We start from the raw sequence: 27,274 nt of genomic DNA, 5'->3' as shown, positions 1-27,274 counted from the left end.
CAGGTAGGTAGCACAGCTTTTCTCATATAAACCATTACAGTCAAATTATATTACACTTCACCATGAATGAGGATGATCTCTATCGATTCTGGGGTCAAAAGGTCAAGGAAAAATGGTTCCTGGGTCATAAGTGATATGTTAAGTTTTTTATCATTTTATTCATTGCAGTGTACATCTACTTTTATAATATTTAAATTAATTACACCATAATCAGTTACAAAATAGGAATGATATGAGAAAATACAAATACGACATTCCTCTGGAATACAGGTATTAATACCACAGCATAGTAGGGCCTCCCTTCACATCAGCATTAAGTAGGACACACAAACACACAGTGTTACATCATTTATTCATACTAACATTGCAGCAGGGGGACACCTCCAATAATCTATACCTCCAATACTGCCACTGGCGATTTCATTGAAAACATAAACATTTTTATTTGGTATCATTTTGCAAACTGGAGCTCAAACTGAGAGCTAATAAGATAGACACAACTAGTTTGAAATCAAATAATTTGGAACATTCTATCACATTTCAGATATAAAAACTAACATCACATAGGCTATTCGTTAACATAAAAATATAGACACCTTCTCTCTTAATAAAGTCCATGTTCAGCAAACGCTAGACATTATTTATACAATTTCCTTTGACAGATTAGAACACAGAGTGGCATTTTTCATGCACTACCATTTCATGGCAAATCTAAGTTAAATAAATATGACGATAAAAAAAAATTCTTTGATAGAGATTTTCTTTGAAAAACTGTATGGTAATAATCGAATGTGAATTACATTTTACTTGAATGCAGAGAATTAAAAGGGGTGTACATTTTCAGAAAATACACTACAACATCAATAGCCAGTATAAAAAAAACAAGAAACACAAAGACTTTTAAATAAGTTAACTTGTAGGGGTATGTTTAGTGTACTCCATAGATTACGCCACCCTGATATCAATTAGTGCTCTCATTGTTGTGCTGAATTAACTTTGAAGTAGATCTGAAATTGTGTACTAACTACTGCATACCTGAATATGCATTTGTAAATACTGCTTATACTGGAAGACGCTCAGTATCTTCATGTACAGTTAAACCTGTCTTATCAGATACCTGAATTATCCATTGCACTACATATTCTGACCCCAAATCTAATTTTCAATCTTTAACATAAAATATCTCCCAGTGCATGTCAGATTAGACAAGTTTCATTGTGAAATTAAAGTTAACATAGATCAGATTATCGGGTGCTTACACACAATCATAAATACAACTTAAAGGGACTGGTTCATGATTTTTGAATTTTTTTTTTTTCATTTTTGATGTTAAACATTAAAAATATAACTGATTTAATGTTGACAGCCAAAATTTTGAATTTCTGAACGCAAGAATAAAAGCAATATTGTAGCCTTAAATCTGTGTTATGTAAACAAAGACTTGAGTCTTTTCATGTATACAAACAAACCAATGAAATGTTAATTTTGTAATATGGAACTGTCACTACCTGTTTTAACGACTTAGGTCTGTTGCGGCTGGAATTCAAACTCCAAGCCTACCGCATGCGGGGCGAATGCTCTAACCTCTTGGCCACCGCGGCGGTGCTTCTGTGATGATGTATGGCCTTAATTTGTATGTGAAATCTTTTAAACACATTAGACAATAAATTTTGATCATTAAAAGTGAAAAACAAAATTTTGGGGGAAAATTGTGAATCAGTCCCTTTCAAATGAAATGTAAATTCAATTTGCATACATAAAATAACAATCTACATCAGCGTCAGTCAAACTGTACCATAACCATTCATTTTAAAACTAAATCACACATAATAAATTACATTTTTTTTTCATTATATGAAACACCTTCACGTCAAGTTCCTATCACAGTTACCCACATGCCATAAACACAGAGTCCATCCATTATCCCACACTAGAGAAATGAACAAGCACCATCATGGACTCTTAGTAAGCATAAACATTCGATCACAATTACGCAAGCTACCTTCAACAGGATATCAAGACGCTTTCTTGCCAAACATGCGCATGAAGACGATCATAGATAGGAATGTAAGAGTGACAAACACAAGCATGACCCAGATCCACCACGAGCAGGTCTTGGTATGCTGCTCAAGACGGTCGCTCTCTACTTTGAGTCTTTTTGTGTTCGAGTCTGCTAACTTCATACTTGTTTCTAAAGTCTGAAATTTGTCAAAAATGGTTGCTAAAAGGAAATTTTTTTCTTAAATTTTTATTACATCTTTCTCTTCAAACCAGAAGATTTGTCTGTAGTGCATACATATTAATTGTTGTTATTGATCAAATTTAAAAGCATGCATGTGCATAATAATTCTTACAGTTTTTACTAACTAAAATGTGTGAAATTGACTTTTTTAAATGGTTGTGTTACATGCACAGCACAAAGAGTCGGCTTTCTCACACTTGCAATAGTAATTGGTAAGTTGAATTTGTTTTAAGTATGATATTTATCTCCAAATGTATTATAATGAATCTGCAAAATTTGCAAAATAGTGAAATGTCATCAACAAAAATTAGCATGAAAAGCGTTCCAATCCATACCATTGTATACGTACCTTGTTGTCTTCCTGGACAATTTTACCAGAATCCCTCACGCTCTCTTTGAGACTCCGTGTCAAATTCAACATCTGTTCTGTCAATTTCTCGTGCATTCCTCGCTGGTGCCGGATCATTGTTTCTGTATCGCTGCTGTTTGTTACGTTGCGGTGTCGTAATTCAGAATCTGTGGATCAAGTACATCAGTTTGAAAACGATACAGGCAGTAAGGTTTGATGACACTCTGAATGCAAGCATGATGAAATCAGCTGAATGAATTGTCATACTAGTAAAACCAGACTACAGTAATAATGAATTCATGCTTACAGTAAAACATGGTTACAGCAAACACACTTATAATGAATTCATGCTTACAGTAAAACATGGTTACAGCAAACACACTTATAATGAATTTATGCTTATTGCGAATTTCATTCCCAATAGTTTTAAAAAACATCTGAACTTGGATATAACAAATTACGTATATAACGAATCTGAATTGTTAGTCCCCAGAACTTTGCTATAGGCATGTTTTACTGTATAGAACATTGTTAATGAACTGAAGTAACATTATAGAATTCCTCGTTCACGTTACTGTACAGGTTTTACAGGCGTGCAGATACCCATCCAAAATTACATATTCTAAAATGGATCACCAATACAAGTTTCTACCAAGGCAAGCAACAGGTTACAGGTAACAGGTTACAACAGGTTACAGGTAACAAGTAACAACAGGTTACAGGTAACAAGTAACAACAGGTTACAGGTAACAAGTAACAACAGGTTACAGGTAACAAGTAACAACAGGTTACAGGTAACAAGTAACAACAGGTTACAGGTAACAAGTAAAAACAGGTTACAGGTAACAAGTAACAACAGGTTACAGGTAACTGGACTTCCAGAAAACACTTTCACTAACATTGTGACTACGAAAATTAGTCATTTACAGCAACTGAAGCATGTATGTTTGCATCCTTACCGAGAGAATTCTTATTCTTTACTGACAGAGTTCTTATAGACAGTTCCTGACAGAGTTCTTACTGACATATTTCTTACTGACAGAGTTCCTGGCAGAGTTCTTAATCTTTACTGACAGAATTCTTATATACAGTTCCTGACAGAGTTCTTATACTATATACAGTTTCTGACAGAGTTCTTACATTCTTACTGACAGAATTCTTACTGACAGTTCCTGACAGAGTTCTTACATCCCTACTGACAGATTTCTTACTGACAGTTCCTGACAGAGTTCTTACATCATTACTGACCGAGTTCTTAATGACAGTTCCTGACAGAGTTCTTATTGAAAGAGTTCTTGGCAGAGTACTTACATTCTTACTGACAGAGTAGTTACATTCTTACTGACAGAGTACTTACATCCTTACTGGCAGAATTCTTACATCCCTACTGACAGATTTCTTACTGACAGTTCCTGACAGAGTTCTTACGTCATTACTAACCGAGTTCTTACATCCTTACTGGCAGAGTTCTTATTGACAGTTCCTGACAGAGTTCTTACTGACAGATTTCTTACCGACATATTTCTTACTGACAGAGTACTTATATTCTTACTGACAGAGTTCTTACATCATTACTGACAGAATTCTTACATCCTTACTGACAGATTTCTTACTGACAGTTCCTGATAGAGTACTTATATTCTTACTGACAGAGTTCTTACATTCTTACCGACAGAGTTCTTATTGACAGAGTTCCTGGCAGAGTACTTATATTCTTACTGACAGAGTTCTTACTGACAGTTCCTGACAGAGTTCTTACATCATTACTGACAGAGTTCTTACATTCTTACTGACCGAGTTCTTATTGACAGTTCCTGACAGAGTTCTTATTGACAGAGTTCTTACATCCTTACTGACAGAGTTCTTATTGACAGTTCCTGACAGAGTTCTTATTGACAGAGTTCTTACATCCTTACTGACCAAGTTCTTACATCCTTACTGACCGAGTTCCTGACAGAGTTCTTACATTCTTACTGACCGAGTTCTTATTGACAGTTCCTGACAGAGTTCTTATTGACAGAGTTCTTACATCCTTACTGACAGAGTTCCTGGCAGAGTTTTTACATCCTTACTGACGACAGTTCCTGACAGAGTTCTTACAGACAGTTGAGTTCTTCCTGACAGAGATTTTACTGACACAGTTCCTCTCAGAGTTCTTACTGACAGTTCCTGGCAGAGTTCTTACATCCTTACTAACAGAGTTCCTGACAGAGTTCTTACATTCTTACTGACCGAGTTCTTATTGACAGTTCCTGACAGAGTTCTTACATTCTTACTGACCGAGTTCTTATTGACAGTTCCTGGAAGAGTACTTATATTCTTACTGACAGAGTTCTTACATTCTTACCGACAGACTACTTACATGTAAAACTTATACGGTACCAATTTTGATGCACCAGATGCGCATTTCGACAGAGTTCTTACATACTTACTGACAGAGTTCTTATTGACAGAGTTCCTGGCAGAGTACTTATATTCTTACTGACAGAGTTCTTACATTCTTACTGACAGACTACTTACATCCTTACTGAGAGTTCTTAAATTCTTACTGACAGAGTTCTTACATTCTTACTGACAGAGTTCTTACATCCTTACTGACAGAGTTCTTACATTCTTACTGACCGAGTTCTTATTGACAGTTCCTGACAGAGTTCTTATTGACAGAGTTCCTGGCAGAGTACTTATATTCTTACTGACAGAGTTCTTACATTCTTACTGACAGAGTTCTTACATTCTTACTGACCGAGTTCTTATTGACAGTTCCTGACAGAGTTCTTATTGACAGAGTTCCTGGCAGAGTACTTATATTCTTACTGACAGAGTTCTTACATTCCTTACTGACAGAGTTCTTACATCCCTACTGACAGAGTTCCTGACAGAGTTCTTACATTCCTTACTGACAGACTTCTTACATCCCTACTGACAGAGTTCCTGACAGAGTTCTTACATTCGATCCTTACTGACAGAGTTCTTACATCCCTACTGACAGAGTTCCTGGCAGAATTCTTACAAGTAGTAAGTAACAGTTTTAATAACACCACTTCTTAAAATATAATTTGTTCCCTAATTGATAAATACAAATGCCACGATTGGTATCATTAAAATCACAACTTTCAGATGCATCCTTTGATGTTAAATCAAAAATCAAATCATTTTCAGTACAAATAATGAATGAAGAACATCCCGACCATTGTCATTAATGCTACACATTTCTGACTGACAAATTTTTATTTTTATAGCAAGCAAGCTCACTGTGTATACAACAGTAGAATAAAAATAAATTATGTCAGTTTCCTCACCACATAATATTTACATTCACTGAATCTGTTCTCTTATATTTCTTTTGAAATTGACATTGCTTTCATCATAAACAATGAATGCATGTTTGTTGCAGACTAGTTTGATCTGGATTTTAGTACCACCTGTCTGTGTAATCATTACCAAATGTGGAGCATCATCAAGGTCAAAGAGTGCATTGGCTGTTCTGTTTAACGTGACAAATGGGTCAACCATAAGGTATTTTTGTACTAAATCTAGTTTATATTTTTAAAAGATACATAAAAATACAAATATAAACAATAAAATGTCTTTCTTTGTTGTTTCATTGGGTGATGAAGGTAGCAATCATTGCCAAAATAAATTAACATATGCATTTTTTAGCAATGTTTGCTACCTTCATCACCCAATGAAACAACAAAGAAAGTATTCTATTGTTTAAATGTCGCAGTTAGCAAATGATGTCACATTTATCACATGTCAGTTACCACATACTGTCACAGTTACCACATACTGTCACAGTTACCACATACTGTCACAGTTACCACATACTGTCACAGTTACCACATAGTTACCACATACTGTCACAGTTACCACATAGTTACCACATACTGTCACAGTTACCACATAAAGTCACAGTTACTACATAATGACCAGTTACCACATAATTTCAGTTACCACATACTTTCACAGTTACCACATACTGTCACAGTTACCACATATTGTCACAGTTACCACATATTGTCACAGTTACCACATAATGACCAGTTACCACATAATTTCAGTTACCACATACTGTCACAGTTACCACATAATGACTAATTACCACATAATGTCACAGTAACCACATACTGTCACAGTTACCACATAATGACCAGTTACCACATAATTTCAGTTACCACATACTGTCACAGTTACCACATACTGTCACAATTACCACATAACATCACAGTTACCACATACTGTCACAGTTACCACATACTGTCACAGTTACCACATACTGTCACAATTACCACATAACATCACAGTTACCACATACTGTCACAGTTACCACATACTGTCACAGTTACCACATACTGTCACAGTTACCACATAATGACCAGTTACCACATACACTCACAGTTAGCAAATACTCTCACTGTGAGAGTCTCACAGTTACCACATACTGTCACTGTGAGAGTCTCACAGTTACCACATACTGTCACTGTGAGAGTCTCACAGTTACCACATACTGTCACTGTGAGAGTCTCACAGTTACCACATACTGTCACTGTGAGAGTCTCACAGTTACCACATAATGACCAGTTACCACATACACTCACAGTTAGCAAATACTCTCACTGTGAGAGTCTCACAGTTACCACATACTCTCACTGTGAGAGTCTCACAGTTACCACATACTGTCACAGTTACCACATACTCTCACTGTGAGAGTCTCACAGTTACCACATACTGTCACAGTTATTATTATTTTGTTCATTTATAAAGCGCAAAATTACATAATAGTTTCTATACCCTGTACAATGTTTGTGCTAATAATCAATGATAATATACCAATAAAAGACCTGCAAGAGCTATAAAACAATAGAAAGACTTTAAATAAAACATGGTAGTAAAATGACAAGGTGGTTGACTTTGACTAGACAAGATACAACTGGCACACAGGTAATACGCTGATTTCGAGATAAACCCGAATTATTTCCCTTTGGAGAACTCTCGTATATAGTGAAGCGCGAAACAATTTGTTTACACACGAGAGTGGGACTAATATTCATCACTGCGTAAGTGAATGTACTCAGTAAGTTTCTCATACACTGTTTGATCACCCGAATTCGACTGATACACAAACTAAGTAAGTTATAAGTATTTAGGGAGTAATTAAATACATAGAATTCTTATCACATCACATTATTTTGTTGGTCATAAGTACCATATCTAAGATATTACTAGCAAATTTGACATTGTTTTTATGTTTTCACTTTAGTAAAACATTTCTATCGATAGTATTTTGTATTTCCCACATTTACATATCAAAAGAAAAAATGCTTTTAATACATTTCATCATCTTCCTCGCTGACTGTAGGTCCACTCTGTCCCACTTAGTCATTCAAAGTTCCACTAAATGCACCTCCTACACAGAAGAGTTCATATCTCGAAACTGGCGTGTTGCATTCGTACAGTACCCGCAACGTTATTCTTGACATTCCTATCGTGCGTGTATCCTATCGTATCGTGCGTGTATCCTATCGTATCGTGTGTGTATATCCTATCCTATCGTGTATCAGGTTTTCCGTTTTCTATCGTGTTTTGCGTTTATCAGGTCTATCGTGTATCGTGTTTTGCGTGTATCAGGTTTTCCGTTTATCGTGAAAATCGTTTATCGTGTAGCTTCGGAAATTATCGGGATCGTATATAAAATCTAATGAAAAAGTACGATACTTTCCGAAACCTTTATTCGTTTTGTTAAAGAAGCTATTTTTTAGGAATTGAGGAAAGACGGTATATTTGAAGGAGAACATAAAGTTGTCGATTTTAAGGCAGAAGAAGAGCTATTTGTCTGTCCAGAGAGAGTGAAAATTTATCACAATTTAATTCTAAGTAGTCTGGAAAGTAGGACAGTAAACCGAGCACAGTAAATCTGAAAGCTCCTTCTTCTGAAGTTCATAAACATTTGTTTGTCTAGAAACAGTTATTTGTAATTAACACTAACAGAAAAATAGGGAGTTCCGATTTGAAAGGAAAAATCAGTAAATTACATTGTTTATCACATACATGTATATTTTAATAATGGTTCTTTTTCTTCCGATTTTTCTTCTTCACGTGTATGCTACTTATATAGCAACTGCTGAACTTGTGCGCGTCCTTATATCTGATTTTGTGTACCACCCGTGTTTTGACAGCTAACATTCTCAGGGACATTGTATTTCACACATTTAGAAGATTAAGTTTTAAAAGGGGGCAAGAGTGTTGCATCCCCCAAAATTCTGCTCAACTGGGCACGATTCCGCTGTCATCGTTGTTTTTTTTTTTTTTTTATACCTTGTACATGTACACATGTACCAATACTCGTACGGTTAGATACTGGAAATTTATGTTGGTTTTGATGATTACTTGAATTTTTTTTACACACTAAGCGTTTCAAAATTGCGAATTTAAAACAAGCCTGGTTTTGTTTATGTTTTTTAAACAGTTTATTTATGTTTTGTTAACAAAATATCAATTCAAATAAATATGTTCCAATTACTTATGACTATCAATTATCAATCATAGTGTAAAAATATCTAACAGGTGTAGTGCGGTTGATTTTTTTTTAAAGGGGTCGTTATGAAAATAACTTGAGATGTTGAATGAGCCGTGAACTTAGAGCTTGATGCAAAATAACCCCCTCCTCGCTACACACACAATATTACTTGGTTTTATTTCATACTCAAGGTAATATACATTAGCATAAGAGAGCTACTGAAGCATGATATCACTACATTATATTACATTTAGTTAATTCCCTGTATAATCTATATATTAAACATTAGGTGACAATATAAGTTTTAGAATCATTGGCTGATAAAATTCATATAGATATCAAATAATGAATTCAATGCCGTATATATTTTATTATTTTTTAAAATTTTTAGCTGTGATGGCATTAGAAAAAAAACCCCAAAAAACATACGACCATGGATTAAAGAAATTATATGGTACAAAACCGATCAATGTTTTAAACAAATGTTACCGCGACGGGGACAGGTAGCTGATAGTCATCCCACGATGAGAATGCGGTTTTATGCGGAGTTACCTATAGATTACCGCGTTAGATTTTTTCCCATCGCGAGAACGCGGGAAACAAGAAATCCGCGTTGTCCGTAATGTAGGTATATAATGAACATTGAAATCCTTCAATATTATTATCAACATAATGTAAACATAATGTAATTATGTTGTAGGTATCAAAATTTTGTTCCGTCTAAACCGTTTCTAAATTTACAACATGTCTATCAGGTTTTCCGTTTATCGTGAAGATCGTTTATCGTGTTTTGCGTTTATCAGCTCTATCGTGAAGATCGTTTATCAGGTTTTGCGTTTATCAGGTTTATCGTGTATCTTATCGTATCGTGCGTGTATCCTATCGTATCGTGCGTGTATCCTATCCTATCGTGCGTGTATCGTGTTCTATCGTTTATCATGTCAAGAATAACGTTGCGGATACTGTATACTGGACCAAAGTTCAATTTGCAAGACATTGCACATGGAATCCTTGATATTGCACTGAATTTACATTCACAGGGCATATTCACCCTTGAACAAGAGTGTTTTAAAGTTCTTGCGGAATGCTCCATGTGCTTCAAGCTCTCGAAGTTTCAATGGCAGTTTATTCCACAATTGTGCACCTAGTGTTTTTATGGCTCTTGCACCGTATTTGTTTGATGATTTCTTCACTACCAGTTTCCATTGGTCGGATGATGATCTCAAGGTCCTATGTGGCTGGTAAACAGGACATAGCTCTCTCATGTATGCTGGTGCTGAGAGTGTAGTGACTTATGTATGGTTGTCAGCACTTTAAACACAAGACGTTGCTTTACAGACAGCCAGTGTAGTTATTGAAGTACCGGTGAAATATGTTGTCTAGCATGTTCTTGTGAGACAACGTGCAGTGTTGTTCTGAGCCATCTGTAGTCGGTGCAGGAGGCGATCGGTTATGCCAAGCAGGAGGGCATTGTGATAATCAAGGTGGGATATGACTGTTGCATTGATGACCTTTGCACACACTTCCTGGGTGAGATGGTGTTTCATCTTGGAGATTCTCCTGATGTTGAAGTACATCTTCCTTACCACAGAGTTGACTTGTATTTCTATTGATAAGGTGGCGTCCAGGGCAGCACTGAGGTTTTTAACAGTAGACTTAGATGTCAATATTGCCTCACCAATCTTCAGACGGATATCCTTCACGCGGCACTGGTTGTGGGCATTGGCAACCACCATTATCTTAGTTTTTCCATCATTTAGTTTGAGTTTGTTCACAGTCATCCAGATTCAGACACTCGCTATGCACTCCTCCATATTGTTGACTTGATAGGTATGCATGGCAGTGTTTTTACACTCAAACGGCTGTAAAGTTGAGTGTCATCTGCGAATCCATGACGGTTTATGGCATACTAGTTGATAACTCTCCTGAGTGGGAGAAGGTACACCAGGAAGAGAAAGGGGGCCGAGAACAGACCCTTGGGGCACTTCGGTGGACAGTGGTACATCTGAGGACACGCTGGTGTTGATCTTCACCGCTTGGATGCGGCCACTCAAGTAAGACTGTACCCAACGGAGTGCTGTGTCCATCAATCCAACTTCCTCATGTAGTCTCTCCAGCAAGAGGGTATGATCGATGGTATCAAATGGTATCAAAGTGCTGAGCTTTTCCTGATAAAAGCTGGACTTAAGGAGTTGATCATATGCACCACAGCTCGGGTCTGCTCCGCAAGCATCTGTATATGCACCTCCAGGCCTGAGCTCATGGCTTTACGCTCCAACTGTCTTCTCCGTTGCCTGGCTTCATGGATTGAGTCATTGTACCACGGTTTGAGGGAGTCGCCTTTGATGGTGATGGTTCGAAGGGGTGCTATGTTGTCCAGAACCTCTTTTGTTTTGGAATCGAAATCTTACAGCAGATCGTTGACATTGCTTCCCTCTTTGATGGAAGACAGCGATTCTCCCAGCTGCTGTGCCAATATTTCCACAGGGATGCGATTCAATTGCCTAGCTAGCTGAGTTTTGTTTGCCAGGTTTAATGGACAGGCATGGAGTTGGCATGTAACAGTAGAATGGTCTGATATCCCTATATCAATCACAGAGATTGACTTTACTAGTGAGTACATAGGGTCATTCCTTGTGAACACTAAGTCCAGAGTGTGTCCAGCTGCATGTGTGGGGACATCTACGTGTTGTTTGAGGTCTAATCCAGCCATTACGTTCTGCATCTGTTTGGTGTTGGACATGTCCGGTTCGTCATAATGGGTGCACACGTGTGACAGGAACTGTTCCCACTCCCGGAGAAATTGGATCACTGTGAGATCATTCTGTTGTGAGTGGGGAGGATGATACACAAGCACTAGAGTGACAGGATGGTTGCCATTGAGTCTGACCGCGCAAGTTTTAAATGTCTTGAATTCAGGTTGAGGGGTACATGTGATATCCATGCTGGCCCTGATAACGAAACCAACCCCTCCCCCTCTAGCCCCTTTGGATGGAGGTCTGGGCACACCAATGTATTTGTACCCGGAGTGACAGAGGTCATTTATATGTGAATCATCTCCTTCACGCAACCAGGTTTCAGTTATTGCCAAGATGTCAACACACTTATCAGTGATATATTCACAGAGGGATATAGCTTTTCCTGTTACAGATCTTGCATTAATCAGATGCAGACTGATGGATCTGTCTGTAATGTGCACATGTTTGTTCTTGGTAGGTATATACACTAAGTTATGTTCATTTAAACCACTCAATTGTTTGATGTTTACATTTCTCTCCAGAGACACTTTCACCTCTTTTCCCTTCTGTTTTGAAAACTGGTTGCCAACAGTTGGAATAGGGACAACCTCGCTAGGCTCATCAGAGACTGTTACAGCTGATATGTGAGTGCTGGGTGTATCACATGAGATATAAACTAGGTTATCCATGTTAACTCTAGATTGCTGGTGTCCCACACATTTAGACCGCTCAGCACACACTGTACGGATATGTCTAATGAGCCTGCGTCCAGCTTTTGTTCCTCTTCTAAAGCGAAAATTTTTAGTATGACCTCTCAGAGGTAGGTCAGTTGATCTGACAAAACACATCATACAACTATTGAATATCTTGGCATGCACGGAATTTGATAGAGCGACCTCCTATCACAATTAGAGACGGAAGAGTCAAATCATACGGCAACTAAAAATATTTATATATCTTTTGTATGAAAATAACAGGACAACTTATCAAGACAATCTGAGACAGAAGGAAATCAAGTCGTACGACATCTAAATACCTAGTCGAGAACGAAAATTTATAGAAAAACTTGATAATACAATTGGGAACAGAGGAAAGTTAATCTGAACCAGAAGAAGCCGCAGTAAGTCAGTGAACACAATGCCTAAAATTATTGTCTAAAAAACTTAATCACATAACATCACAGTAATATGACTGTTTTCTTATCACGTCAAAGTGATCACAGTTTCCAAACAAGAGGTACTGTGAGCAATGCTCACTAAGAATACCCCCCGCTTACCCCAATCTCCCAAAGGGTGTTGGTAATAGGTATAAACTACCTCTTTTCTGAGTGTAAAAAACAAATGGCATGACAAACCGAACCATATTGCTACTTCGATGTCCAGTGCGCGTGACCTTTGACCTTTTGACCCCAAAATTGATAGGGAACATGTTCACCCCATGGGTAGTCCATATGTATGATATGGTGACTGTAGGTGGAAAGGATAACGTTTTAGAGCCCGGAAACCATATTGCTACTTCGATGTCCAGTGCACGTGACCTTTGACCTTTTGACCCCAAAATTGATAGGGAACATCTTCATCCCATGGGTAGTCCATATGTATGATATGGTGACTGTAAGTGGAAAGGATAACGCTTTAGAGCCCGGAAACCATATTGCTACTTCGATGTCCAGTGCACGTGACCTTTGACCTTTTGACCCCAAAATCGATAGGGAACATCTTCATCCCATGGATAGTCCATATGTATGATATGGTGACGGTAGGTGGAAAGGATAACGCTTTAGAGCCCGGAAACCATATTGCTACTTCGATGTCCAGTGCGCATGACCTTTGACCTTTTGACTCCAAAATCGATAGGGAACATCTTCATCCCATGGGTAGTCCATATGTATGATATGGTGACGGTAGGTGGAAAGGATAATGCTTTAGAGCCCGGAAACCATTGCGTCTACAGACGGACGGACGGACAGACAGACGTACAACCTGATTCCAGTATACCCCCCCCACAACTTGTTGCGGGGGGTATAATAATGTCACAGTTGTCAATTGTCACATTGTCTGTATTTCACTGATGTCACAGTTGTCACACTGTCTGTATTTCACTGATGTCACATTATCTGTATTTCATTGATGTCACAGTTGTCAGTTGTCACACTGTATTTCACTGATGTCACAGTTGTCACACTGTCTGTATTTCACTGATGTCACACTATCTGTATTTCACTGATGTCACAGTTGTCAGTCTGTATTTCACTGATGTCACAGTTGTCACACTGTATTTCACTGATGTCACAGTTGTCAGTTGTCACACTGTCTGTATTTCACTGATGTCATAGTTGTCAGTTGTCACACTGTCTGTATTTCACTGATGAACATGATTAGCATTATCCCTTTACAATATGATAGTTCCTATTATCCATTTACAAACGTACAATGTCAGCATTAACCAACTACAGGTTGTGTATAGAGATGAATATTATGATAATTACCCATTTGTTTTCCTCCCAAGAGTTCTTCCCTTTCGTCGCGGTGGTACCGTGCCTGGTCTTGGACAAGCGACAGTCGGGAGTTACTTTGTCGTTCCTCTGGCAACTTTTTATCCATGGCTAAAGTCTTCTGAAGAAAAATGTGGCATTAATTAACTGTATTACATGTACATCAGGGCACTAATTAAGTGTATTACATGTATATCAGGGCATTAATTAAGTGTATTACATGTACATCAGGGCACTAATTAAGTGTATTACATGTATATCAGGGCATTAATTAAGTGTATTACATGTACATCAGGGCACTAATTAAGTGTATTACATGTACATCAGGGCACTAATTAAGTGTATTACATGTACATCACAGGGTTCGAAATTAACTCATGTCCGTAAGTCCGAGACTAGTAAAAAAACGTGTCGGACTAGTGAACTCTCTATAGCACTAGTCCGTACGGACTAGTGAAATCCGGAAATCAATCTTGAATATGGTAAAGATTTTTAGCAAGATTTGTCAGAGTCTCTTAGATGTTTGAACTTATGGTCGATTAATTACCTGCAAGGTTAAGTGTTTGTGTGACTATGACATCCTGAGCTTCCAAACACATGGAGTGCATTCGAGACCGCCGTTCTTCGAACGTGCACAAATTGTCAAATTCCTGCCGATTCCGAACGCCGAGTACACATCAAAAGAACATATTCTAGGTGCAAGAATTGCAAGTAGTGTGGTCTGAGAACATGCACGTTTGTGCGCACATGTTCTCGTCATTCGCGACTCTAACACAGTAGTTCACAACACTATAGCTCATGACTTGGTCAATCGAGTGAATTTTATTGACTTTATTGATAAAATTTCGAACTCCTGTGGCTCTAAGATCTGAGCACGAAAACAACAGGAATGTCGATCCCGAACGCACTTATGGATGTTTATAAAAGGATTAACTCGGAGGTTAATATTGTATGCTTTTGAAGATCTTGAATGCGAAATAAAATATGGTGGTCTCTTTCTTCTGTACATGTCAGAAATTAAATTGATTGCAACTGTGATGTGTTTGGTTTCATTAAATATTGTTGAATAAAATGAAGATCATTTAATATGATGTACTGGACGGACAAGTGAAATGCTTTGCGGACTAGTGAACATCAACAGTGACTAGTCCGTACGGACTAGTGCTTGAAAAAGTTAATTTCGAACCCTGCATCAGGGCAGTAATTAAGTGTATTACATGTACATCAGGGCAGTAATTAACTATATTATGTGTATATCAGGGCATTAATTAAGTGTATTACATGTACACCAGGACATTAATTAAGTGTATTACATGTACATCAGGGCAGTAATTAAGTGTATTACATGTACATCAGGGCACTAATTAAGTGTATTACATGTACACCAGGACATTAATTAACTATATTATGTGTATATCAGGGCATTAATTAAGTGTATTACATGTACATCAGGGCATTAATTAAGTGTATTACATGTACATCAGGGCATTAATTAAGTGTATTACATGTACATCAGGGCAGTAATTAAGTGTATTACATGTACATCAGGGCATTAATTAAGTATATTACATGTACATCAGGGCATTAATTAAGTGTATTTCATGTACATCAGGGCATTAATTAAGTGTATTACATGTACATCAGGGCATTAATTAAGTGTATTACATGTATATCAGGACATTAATTAAGTGTATTACATGTACATCAGGGCAGTAATTAAGTGTATTACATGTACATCAGGACATTAATTAAGTGTATTACATGTACATCAGGGCAGTAATTAAGTGTATTACATGTTTATCAGGGCATTAAGTGTATTACATGTACATCAGGGCATTAATTAAGTGTATTACATGTACATCACGGCATTAATTAAGTGTATTACATGTACATCAGGGCAGTAATTAAGTGTATTACATGTACATCAGGGCAGTAATTAAGTGTATTACATGTACATCAGGGCATTAAGTGTATTACATGTACATCAGGGCAGTAATTAAGTGTATTTACATGTACATCAGGGCAGTAATTAAATGTATTACATGTACATCAGGGCAGTAATTAAGTGTATTACATGTACATCAGGGCAGTAATTAAGTGTATTACATGTACATCAGGGCAGTAATTAAGTGTATTACATGTACATCAGGGCAGTAATTAAGTGTATTACATGTACATCAGGGCAGTAATTAAGTGTATTACATGTACATCAGGGCAGTAATTAAGTGTATTACATGTACATCAGATGTATGCTGTAGATTCATAATTTTACACAAGGACTTAATATGGCAAAATGACTTGTAAACATCAAATTGCATGAAAATGAATTTCCATTTGGCCTGTTAATCAAGAGCTCTTACATATATATTTTAACATCAGAAAAATAAAAGTGAATAATCTTATTAAGCGAGTGATGCCTCTCGTGAAGTTATGCAATAATAAAGTCCTCGCGTATATTTAGGAATCTACAGTATTACATGAGATTTTAACATTCTCGGCAGTTTGGATTAATAACATTTCAGTCAACTGAATCTTTTTTTAACTTGAAAAAGGAATACATGTCACAGAGTTCTCCAACTGTGATACTATAGCATGTCTGTCTCAATAAACTATGTACGGGGAATCGTCTGCAATCCCAAAATAAATCACTCATCATTTAATTTCATCTATTACTTTATATAAATATAAACAATGATTTAAAAACAGATCCTAGTTCTACAATGCTGGTTTAGTTCAATGTCTGGTAAACATAATTCTTGGTTCTACAATACTGCTTTAGTACAATGTCTGGTAAACAGATAATTCTTGGTTCTACAATACTGCTTTAGTACAATGTCTGGTAAACAGATGACTAATGGACCTACCCCTTTGTCAGACTCCATCATCTCCCTCAGATTTTTCACTTTCTCGCTGTACTCATCTAAACTTTCCTGAGGAGGACGACTAAAAGTTTGAAATGATTATCATCAAATCAGATGACATTGTTGAAATTCTTAAAGCATATCATGAGAAATTGGACCATACTATTCATTTGTTTTTGACTAAAGATACATCTATGTCTGTCATACTAATTTCATACTGTTTGGTACATTGTACAATCATATCAACACAAAAAAATCAACATAAAACAATTATAAAAAACATGATTAATCCAGTTTTTCTGCACTTTGTTGAGATGAAATCTTCACTTTCAGTTCCATACCTGACACGAGACCTTTTCATTTCACCTAATAAATCTTGCAGAGTTTCCACATACTGAAAAAACAAAGCATTATGCATTTTAAAACAGAAGACATTTAATTTATTCTATTCATCATAGAGACTTACAAAAATGTTTTCAAGGATTAATTCATTCACAGGTAAAACAGGTTTTTTGGGTCAAAAATTTCTCAGTTTGCTAACACACTCTGTCTGTTTCACAAGCATAAACGCATTCCACAGCAGTGAATCTCTTGGTCAACTGTCACCGCATGATTACACGTAACTTTTTTTTTTTTTTTTTACGATTTTTATTACGAATTACTTTTTAAAGATAAATGCTAATGAAACTGTTTGCATAGTAATTTGCATTCTGATTGGCTAATGCACTGATGTTTAAGGCAGTTATATGATCACTAACAAGACAGATTGAAAGCTTTCCATTGTGATGTCATAATAGAATGACGCAAAAATATAATGGCAAACATAAATAATTTGTAATGTACGTATTTAAGATATAAAAAGGAAAAACTTAACAAATAAAATGTAAACATCAAGCAAACTGTGAAATTGCTTTAGAAAGGGAATAACCATCATCAGATTTGTTATTTACGACTCTTAATGCAGAGTGAACAATCGCAAACCTCCATTTTACTGACTCTACTGACACAGTCACCGGTGAAGCTCAAGTTCACAACTATTCAGTGAGCTTTAATATATGGTCACAAATAACAAATGAGATAATAGTTAGTCCCTAAATGTCGTACATATAAGAAATAAATCTCATTTCTGAAAATACATTATGAACTGCAAGATTTCACAGCTGGTACATACCTCATGAATCGTGAATCGTTAACTCACAAAAAGTACGCTGACGTGAAGTGTCGCAGCTCATACCCTCATGTACTTTCAAAAATGAAGTTTATTTTTTTATATTTACAATACAATCTTAATTCTGTCAGAATTACCAGCTTCTAAAATAGTACGATAATCGAAATTCATACACACATTATTCACATCTGTATCACATTCATTAACAATATATATTTTTTATATTCTACTTTCATTTCTGTCGGAATTCCCAACCGTTGAAATAGATGTACTATATTTATCCTGATTCATACGTAGATTGTTTACATTCACAGCACGTTCATGAGGAAATAACTATCATATGATTACAATTTGTAAAGATATACTGAAGGCACAAACATTGGAAATATAAATATTTGTAGATATGTGACCCAAACTCACAAAATTGTAACTGTACAACCATGTGGATGATTCAAGTTTCACATTACTTGTAACTAATACAACATCCATAGATACTGTATTGATCATTTATAAGCAAGTGAATAATTGAGAAATTGGTTTATTGGTTCTTAAGTCAATTAATAATCACCCTAGCAATAGGCCGTCTCTGAATGCTACTTCTATAGTTATCAACTCCTCTTTCCTGTCAACTGCCTTCTGGCTAGGTCTGATAGAAAGCTGATTTCAATTCAATGTCTGACAATGCTTGTATTAGCTTTATCAAAAAAAAAAAGGAAGTTTGAAAACAGATAACAATGTGAGTATACCATATTGTTCAGCAAAGACAATGTTATTTGTTTATCATGTGTTTACAATATCAAATGCTTTGTCACTTACAGTGAGCACATTTTTAACTCAATGGAGGGCTTGCAAAGTAACCTCCACTGACAAATATGTGCATGGAGAGGAAATTTTGAGTGCTCAGCAGCAAATATAAATTACATAAACTTTGTTTATCCCATGTGACCTTTTTCTAAAATTCACATGTTCTCAGCATCCAGATAAAATATCTCCAAATACCAGGGTTGTTTTTTTTATAAATAATAGTCATATGGGAATATAATGTACAAAAACAATTCATTCTTTGAACTTATAATTTTTTTTTTAACGATATGCCACATTTCTTATACCAGTACATGAAACCTGAAAACCAAAATGACACACATAATCTTGATTATTTACTGTACAATTACATTGGATAGTGTTCCAACACAAACTGAGCACATTTTTGTCTATCCTTCCTAGTATACACAAGTAATGTATGGGAAATGTTAGAGCGTATTTGAAAGTCAACAATTCTTTAGTAGTCCGGATCCTTCAAATGCTAGTTTACAGTTCAGGTGCACAACCTTTCAGCACTAATGGAACACAGGACATTTCAGCATTAAGATATGCTTCGATCAACACTTAGATTTTCTGCATCTGATTTAAACGGACTGGTTCACGATTTTTTTAACAAAATATTTTTCAGTTTTGATGTTAAATATCAAAAATATAACCCATTTAATGTTGACCAAAGTTGTGACCTTCTGAATACAAGGATAAGAGTAATATTTTAGCCTAAACTATGTGTTATGTAAACAAAGACTGGAATCTTTTTATGTTTACAAACAACCATTGAGATGTTAATTTTGTAATTTAAAGCATCTTAATTTTACACGGTTACCAATTTAACTTTTAGACGACACATTTTCCCTAAAGATTACTTGAAATGTGATAGACATAATAAACTCAGATTGATTTTCATTTCTTTTGAAATCTTCGTAAACAATAACATACTGCAGTCTTTGTTTACAAAACAAATAATAAACTCTCTAAATTGAACTAACCTCAATGTTTTTGTAAGCCCTTTCAAATGCATTAGACAGTAGATTTTGATAATTTAATAAAAATGAAAAACAAAATATCAGTCCCTTTAAGATGTTTCTGCACCTGATTTTAGATGTTTCTGCACCTGATTTTAGATGCTTCGATCTGCACCTGATTTAAGATGTTTCTGCACCTGATTTAAGATGTTTCTGCACCTGATTTTAGATGTTTCTGCACCTGATTTTAGATGCTTCGATCTGCACCTGATTTAAGATGTTTCAGCACCTGATTTAAGATGTTTCTGCACCTGATTTAAAATGTTTTAGCACATAGAACATTCTGTATCATAATTAATATTAAAATGAAACATTATGGTATTTCTAAAATTTCTTACACATCACAGCTTAATCTAGAATTTGCCATCAATTTGAATAAAAATGCAACATTCAAGATGGTGCTTGGGATTGATGTTTAATACAATGAATAAAACTGATCATGGTATGACAGAGTGTGGCTCTATATACATGTATATGGCTTTTATGTCACATTGTTATCTCTATGTGTGAAAAATATCACCTGGAGTGAGCAAAGCATGCAACATTACATAACATAATAAGTGACCCATGTAGATAATTGCTGGGAGATCAATCACGTTTTTATGTACATGATTTATCATGTTTATGATGTCAAGATAGAGGTATATATAGCACAATCTTGTGAAATAAATGTAATTTAAAATCAGCCACCAAAATAAATGATGAAAAATGTTATGTAACATCAAAAAAACATGCAGATGTAAACATCAAAATTTTATGATTATGGATTGATGCATTGCAAAATTATAACTATAGAATCAATTACCTTCAACATTTCTAGTGTTGTGTGTAAGGAATGATATGAATTTTCAGGAATTTAATTTGTATTTGAATGGACATTATAAACTTTTCCATCCAAGAGAATGTTAAAAATAAATGGATAACACCCCATGCCAACATTTCAGATAAGAAGGGTCCATAAAATAATGAATTCAAAGAACTGATTACATGTGTATAAGATATTAGATTCTACAAAACATGTGTCTTACTTAATATTTGTTTGCATGTTAATGGCTCAGTAATAACAATATATGCAATATTGTTCAGTGTTCATGAAAATTCCACTTGAAGGCGGACATATTTTTAATGATATCAGTATGATGTAAATTTAAAATTTATACCCTTGAAAAAAAAAACCCGATTAAGGTAGCTCATTATATACAATGATGCAAACCTTTTATGACACTATGTCACAAGATGGGAATTTAAATGTTTTGTTAAATTATTTGTATTAACTGATTTATTTGTCTATCATTGTAGCTTAGTGGATAAAGTACCAGGTTAGGGTCTGCAGATCCCGAGTTCAAATGCCCCCCGAGTCTTTTGTTCAAATTAATTTAAATGAATTATTGAAAATCATGTTAATTAGTTATCCAGAATTGCATATTTTCTGCCTTTTTGACATACGATATGTACTTATTACATATCATCATATCTTTCATGATTAAAACATTTTGTGCTGATTTGAAACTCTTTCAACATGCAGTGAGTTACCTTAAATTCAGAGAAACAAAATTCTTAAAGGATTAGGATATCTGCAGGAATCATTCTAATTATTGGAAAAAGCTGTATAAAAACATGTTTGGAGTTTGAATATTATCCTCTGTTATATGAAGCAAGGTATAGCAACAGAACGAACGAGCATTTTATAAACAAGTTTCACGATCTACAAACAATTACATACATGCAGTGTTGGATCCATTCTAGGAGATTGGGGGTCATTTATTGGAGATTTTTTAATGACATTTTTTTTTGACAAATAAAGCCATTTTCAACCCCAATTTTCACTTTTGGAACTGAAAACAAGGAAAATTATGTTAAAGATTTACATGTATCTATGTGGAAATTGCTTTCATCAGAAATAACACTGGGGTCAGTTTCCAAGAGAATGACTTTATTTTCATCATTTTGAATTGCAGTTTTAATCCCGAAGATTCTCCTAACAGGAAACATGTTATGCCTGCTCAATTTCAGAAGCCTTAAATCAATCTGGGATATATCACATGTATGCAACCATTCAAACTAATTTCGAAAAACTGTCATACAAACATCCAATTCCAATGAATGCACTTTAACGTAGGTCATGGGTTTGCTTTTCGGGTATGCAAATCCTATGACTCAACGTCCTTTTACGTGCACATTCAATTGTGACGTAACAGTTGTCTGAATAAAGTATACATGGGTCACTGACTGAATATAAAGAACGTAATACACTTTACCGATATCACAGATATTACCAATAGTTATTATCAAAGTAGAATTTACTCCAAATCGCTTAATTTTGTTTATGTCTTCCTGGGGAACAGCAAGTAAAAAATAGACCCTACATGTATTCTAGCAAAGTTGAACTTCTTTGAGTGTTTGAAACTTGCTGTAAAATTAGCTAGACATGCAGGGCTGACTGCTTGTAAAAGTTGCTAGCCCTGCCAAAGACCTACTAGCCCTAAGGAAATTACTTTTACATGTATTACTAGTACATGTATCAATCTTCTAATGAAGTACGATTGATCTAATTCGTTAGACTAGTTCATTATATTTCATTGAATTGTGGTAGAATATGCAGTAAAATGTACTAAATTGACGAGGTCTGTCCACTTTGTTACAGGTACAATAATGAATTTGATTCATCAAAATTTTATTTAGAGGATATTTCATCACATCCCGTCGGACCTCTATGCCAAAAAATTTATTTGCCCGTGGCAAAATTTATCGTCTCGGGCAGTCAGGCGCGTGGTTATTTCAAACCCTGTAATGGGCTAAAGACTCTAAATCTAAAATGAACAAGAGAGTGAAGTTGGTCGAAAATTAAATAAAGTAGCAGACGTTTTAGGTGAATCAGCAATACAAGTTAAAAATAATCATAGTTTTAAACCACGTAGATGTTTTCGAGGGGTTATTTGGCTTGGGAAAGTGAGCATTTCTACGTGTTTGTGAGGGAGGGAGGGGTGTTAAATAAACATAAATATATTATAAAATAGAAACAACTTTTTAATGTTTTTCTGGTTAGAATATTAAAGTTGTATGGTCCGAATTACAACATTTTTTTTCCATCTCGTAAAAACACTATTAAATCATCGCAGGTATGTAGTTATGATGCTGTATGACATGTCATACATTATTTCACCTGTTTTAACCAAAATTATTTAATTCTAAATCGGTGTTTACAAACCACTGCGTCACTCTGCCATTTCAAATGACAGTCACATGTGCAGTTCAAACGTTCAGATCATAGGTGGTCTTATCTGTGTAAAGCTGTGTATTTTGTTACAACAGTACCGTGCCATAAGTTTAATAGAAATAAAAATATCAAATACATCTTGGTAATTCGTTGCTTTACCCTCTTTCAGCCTTAAAACTAGACATTTGCGTCTGAGCTAATTAATACATCTTGTTGGGATTCCCCTGACGTGCGTGGGGCTATTTATAGACGTCTAACACTGTATAATTTATGCGTTATCCGGAACACCTTGGGTCTTTCATTGAATACACCTTGCTTTGGGTGAAAGGCCTGAGGTTTTCCGGATGATTTATATATGTACCACACTATATTTACTTTCTAAATAATATTCTCACTGTTTTCTTTTACATGCAGATGTTTTCAAGCATGTAATTAAGGGAAAGTTGATAACTTTGTAAAGTAATTAATCTGCTTTAAAGTAATTATGTACAAATATAATACATGAACATGAACGGGTCATACAGCTTTAAGACATAATTAAACTATATGAAAAAAAGAATTTAACCTTAATGGGATTAAAAAAATACAACTATACTATTATTATATTAGTTTATTCATTGTTACTGCAATCATGTGATAGCAAAAGAAGAAAAGAATTTCAATTATTAGTTGTGCAACATGATTAAGATATATAGCAATAAATGTACATGTTTATATATACTGTATTAAGAAATTTTGCAATATATATTGTAAATAATTGATTATTTTGCCCATAAATATTTGATTTCCCCTTCAAAACCAGGAATCAATAGCTTTATTTTGAGTTCTTTTTGAAGTGATGCATATTAAAAAATAAATGAATAACGTTGTTGAATGACGTTGCTAATATTTGCAACGTTATTTGTTAAAAACTGCTGCGTTGATGGTTTTTATCAAACCTTGACATCTTTTTCTTTAAAAAACGAACTCGATTACCCCATAATTTTTTTTCATAAATATTTTTCAAAATGTTTTGTTTCGCTTTGATATCAATATTATCAAGATGAACAGCACCAAATTCTGTCTATTTTGTTGAATTATGCAATGAATAAACTAAGTTAATCACTATAATTTTCTATATAATTCAATGGAAAACAGTGTCGCTACTGTTAAAGCAATGATATGTTGAAGATGTAATTACTAAAAACAGCTGTGCTGTTGAATGAAAAACAATTTTCACAAACTAGTATATACATTGTCAAGATACATCGGTCAAATTTTCAGGTGGGTTTTTCGAGTGAGAAAAAAGGTGAACCCGCGACCTACGTTAAAAAAACAGGTGTTGAAATATATCTAACAATAGGTGCCGAAACATCCATAATGCCAAACTGTCTTTAAGGCTGAAATGTCCTACCAGGTGCCAAAATGTCTTAGTACCGAATCATCCAAAATACTACAGTTCATACATAGGGACTTGTCCCATATATTAATATAGATATACTATCAACATCCCAAGGAATGACATCTACCATGTCTTAAACACCCCCTGCCCGCTTCAGGTACTTAGAATATTTTTATTACCTATGTAAATGGATTCCACATTGGCACAATGGTTGAACTCGAAAATCATATGTAAGAATCTCCCGTTGTTGCCTTGGGTTACCGTTCAATGCACATTTAAACTGCATTTTTTCCCTTCCTGTTACACTACTAACAGAAATGATACAAGCACCAGGTGTTTTTTTTAATGCCCTGGCTTGTGATGTTACAGCAGAGTTGAAACTTAACTAAAATGTCCAGGAGCCAAGTGGGCTCCTGAAATGTTATTTCTGGGAGCCCACAACAAAACATGCTAGCCCACATCTGATGAATAAAATGCAAGGAATCCATGAGACATGTTAATGGATCATGTATTTTGTGCTCGTTTGTTTCATTATACCATTTGAATGCATAGTAATATTAGTAATATTTCGAGGAGTTGATAATAGGTTTCCAAACTTTTTTATTTCATATAATACGCTGTAACAGGAAGAGATTCGAAACCAGGCCCCTTGAATCTCTAGTCAGGTGCTCTACCAACTGAGCTTACTGGCCACCAGTGATCGAACCCGGCTGACTGCTACACCCCTTCCTCCTTAAATGTCTTCACACCTGAAGACATCAACCCAGGATCTTTATCCCCTGGCAGGCATTTTCACCTGTCAGTTCCAGGGGCTAGTCATGGCACCAAATGTAACAGGAAGGGAGAAAATGCAATGGACCAGACTGGGATTCGAACCCGGGCCCCCTGAATCTCTAGTCAGATGCTCTACCAACTGAGTGAGCTAAATGGCCACCGGCGATCAAACCCGGCTGACCGCTACAATGCATAAATATACTCTACCACAAAAACATTCATTATTAAATTATTTGTAAATTCCAACTCCAATATTTGTTTCCATTTGTTCTGACAACAACGCTGCTTTCTTTGTACTAACAGTAGCTTTTTAATTTTTCATATCTCTATGTCATAATCGTCATGAAGACTGCAATCATGTTCTTTTTTTCCAGCAAGCTCAAAAACTTCTGCTCTTTTGGCATCAGTGATCTTGCCAATCGACTTGGGTAAAATTCGTGCAAGCGTCTGGTTGCTAAAGATATACTGATTACTGAACCTGATACAATTATTGATTCCTGTTCATAGAAATCACTCGCCATGTGGGCGAGCGAAACAGCAAATTTTGGTGCCCACACAAAATTTTACTCGCATTTAGCGACCCTGGACAGTACATAAAAGAGATATATGTCATATGGGGATCTGGGTTAGAATAGGTCCTCAATACCCCTTGCTTGTTATAAGAGGCAATTAAATGGTGCGGTCCTTCAGATGAAAGTCAGACAGGTCCAGTCCAAAGACTATTTCTACCTACGTAGCTATTAATAGCTACCTAGGTATATAAACCTACTTAAAGTAGCTACTTTTACCTGTTTTTAAAAATATAAATAAATCATAATTAAGGCGCATCTTATAAACAGGTCAGTCGTTTTATGTATCATGTAAAAATGCATGAAGGTAAACTTTAACATTAAAACAGATTTGTAAGATATTCTAGACTTCTTATCACATAGCTTTGATCCTAGGCTCCTAGAAAATGGGACTGGGTGTAGTTATTGATGAAAATTTGAAAGGTTAGAAAGTAATCATTTTTTTGTCCAATATTTTTGTGGTATTCATCGTCGGTGTAAGTGAATCAAGAAATTTGGTACACACTATATTGTGCCGTCCCTGCGTTTGGGCACGAAATGCAAGTTAAGGAAAAAGTAGGTAAAAATAACTACTTGGAGTAGGTTTAAATACCTAGGTAGCTATAAGTAGCTACGTAGGTAGAAATAGTCTTTGGACTGGACCTGTCAGAGACCACAAAAACCGAGGCCCCGTGTCACAGCAGCTGTAGCACGATAAAAATCCTTCCTTGCTCAAAGGCCGTAAGCGCCGAGCATAGGCATAAGTAAAGAGAGATAATCGCGTTTTGTCGTGAAAAGCTCGCTATAGGGAAGTGTTCCCATCCTGTAGAACATATGCCACGGTACTCATAAAGAAATTTACGGATATACCATAAATAAATCAAGGATAAACAAACCCTTTCTCAGAAGTATATATATATCTACCTTCTCAAACCTCCAATCCCCAGAACTTCTGTCTTTTGCCATCGTTTCGCACCTAATTAACAATTTCTTAAAATTTAATTCAGTTCTTGACGCCATATTGGAAAATTTTGTGCTTTTCAATGCAAAAGAGTTACCCAGCTTTACGGTAGTAAATCGTACGTAGAATTCTATAGCTACTCGACAGCTTCTGCCTTCTATGAATGATTTTATAATCTAG

At 35.6% G+C, this 27,274-nt stretch overlaps 1 protein-coding gene across 3 annotated transcripts; it reads right to left on the bottom strand.

Annotated features, from left to right (window-relative positions):
• Positions 1 to 333: 333 nt before the first annotated feature.
• Positions 334 to 27,193, bottom strand: LOC125651618 (vesicle transport protein USE1-like). Of its 3 annotated transcripts, none has more exons than XM_048880304.2 (6): positions 27,058 to 27,193; positions 17,543 to 17,595; positions 17,205 to 17,283; positions 14,335 to 14,458; positions 2,592 to 2,758; positions 334 to 2,198 (listed from the first exon to the last, which is right to left on the bottom strand). In XM_048880304.2, the coding sequence occupies exons 1-6, from the start codon at positions 27,151 to 27,153 to the stop codon at positions 2,016 to 2,018; spliced, it is 702 nt and encodes a 233-aa protein (XP_048736261.1). In that variant the 5' UTR covers positions 27,154 to 27,193; the 3' UTR covers positions 334 to 2,015. The 3 variants fall into 3 exon arrangements, with proteins under 3 accessions (XP_048736261.1, XP_048736260.1, XP_048736262.2); XM_048880303.2 differs by having other exon boundaries at positions 14,335 to 14,461; positions 27,058 to 27,192; XM_048880305.2 differs by lacking the exon at positions 27,058 to 27,193 and adding an exon at positions 21,937 to 21,969 and having other exon boundaries at positions 14,335 to 14,461.
• Between the last annotated feature and the right edge of the window lie 81 nt (positions 27,194 to 27,274).

Source organism: Ostrea edulis, chromosome 5 (genome assembly GCF_947568905.1).
Source record: "Ostrea edulis chromosome 5, xbOstEdul1.1, whole genome shotgun sequence".
Classification (NCBI taxonomy): Eukaryota; Metazoa; Mollusca; class Bivalvia; order Ostreida; family Ostreidae; genus Ostrea; species Ostrea edulis.
This window is presented reverse-complemented; position numbering and strand designations above follow the sequence as displayed.

Bases quoted from the DNA above. Each gene is read 5' to 3' on its own strand.
- LOC125651618 (XM_048880303.2), bottom strand. From the start codon at position 27,153: ATGGCGTCAAGAACTGAATTAAATTTTAAGAAATTGTTAATTAGGTGC. The intron at 17,596-27,057 runs GTAGATATATAT...TTGTTTTTTCAG, and splicing joins GGGATTGGAGGTTTGAGAAG to TATGTGGAAACTCTGCAAGA. The intron at 2,759-14,334 runs GTAATTATCATA...CTTGATCCACAG, and splicing joins CTTGGGAGGAAAACAAATGG to ATTCTGAATTACGACACCGC.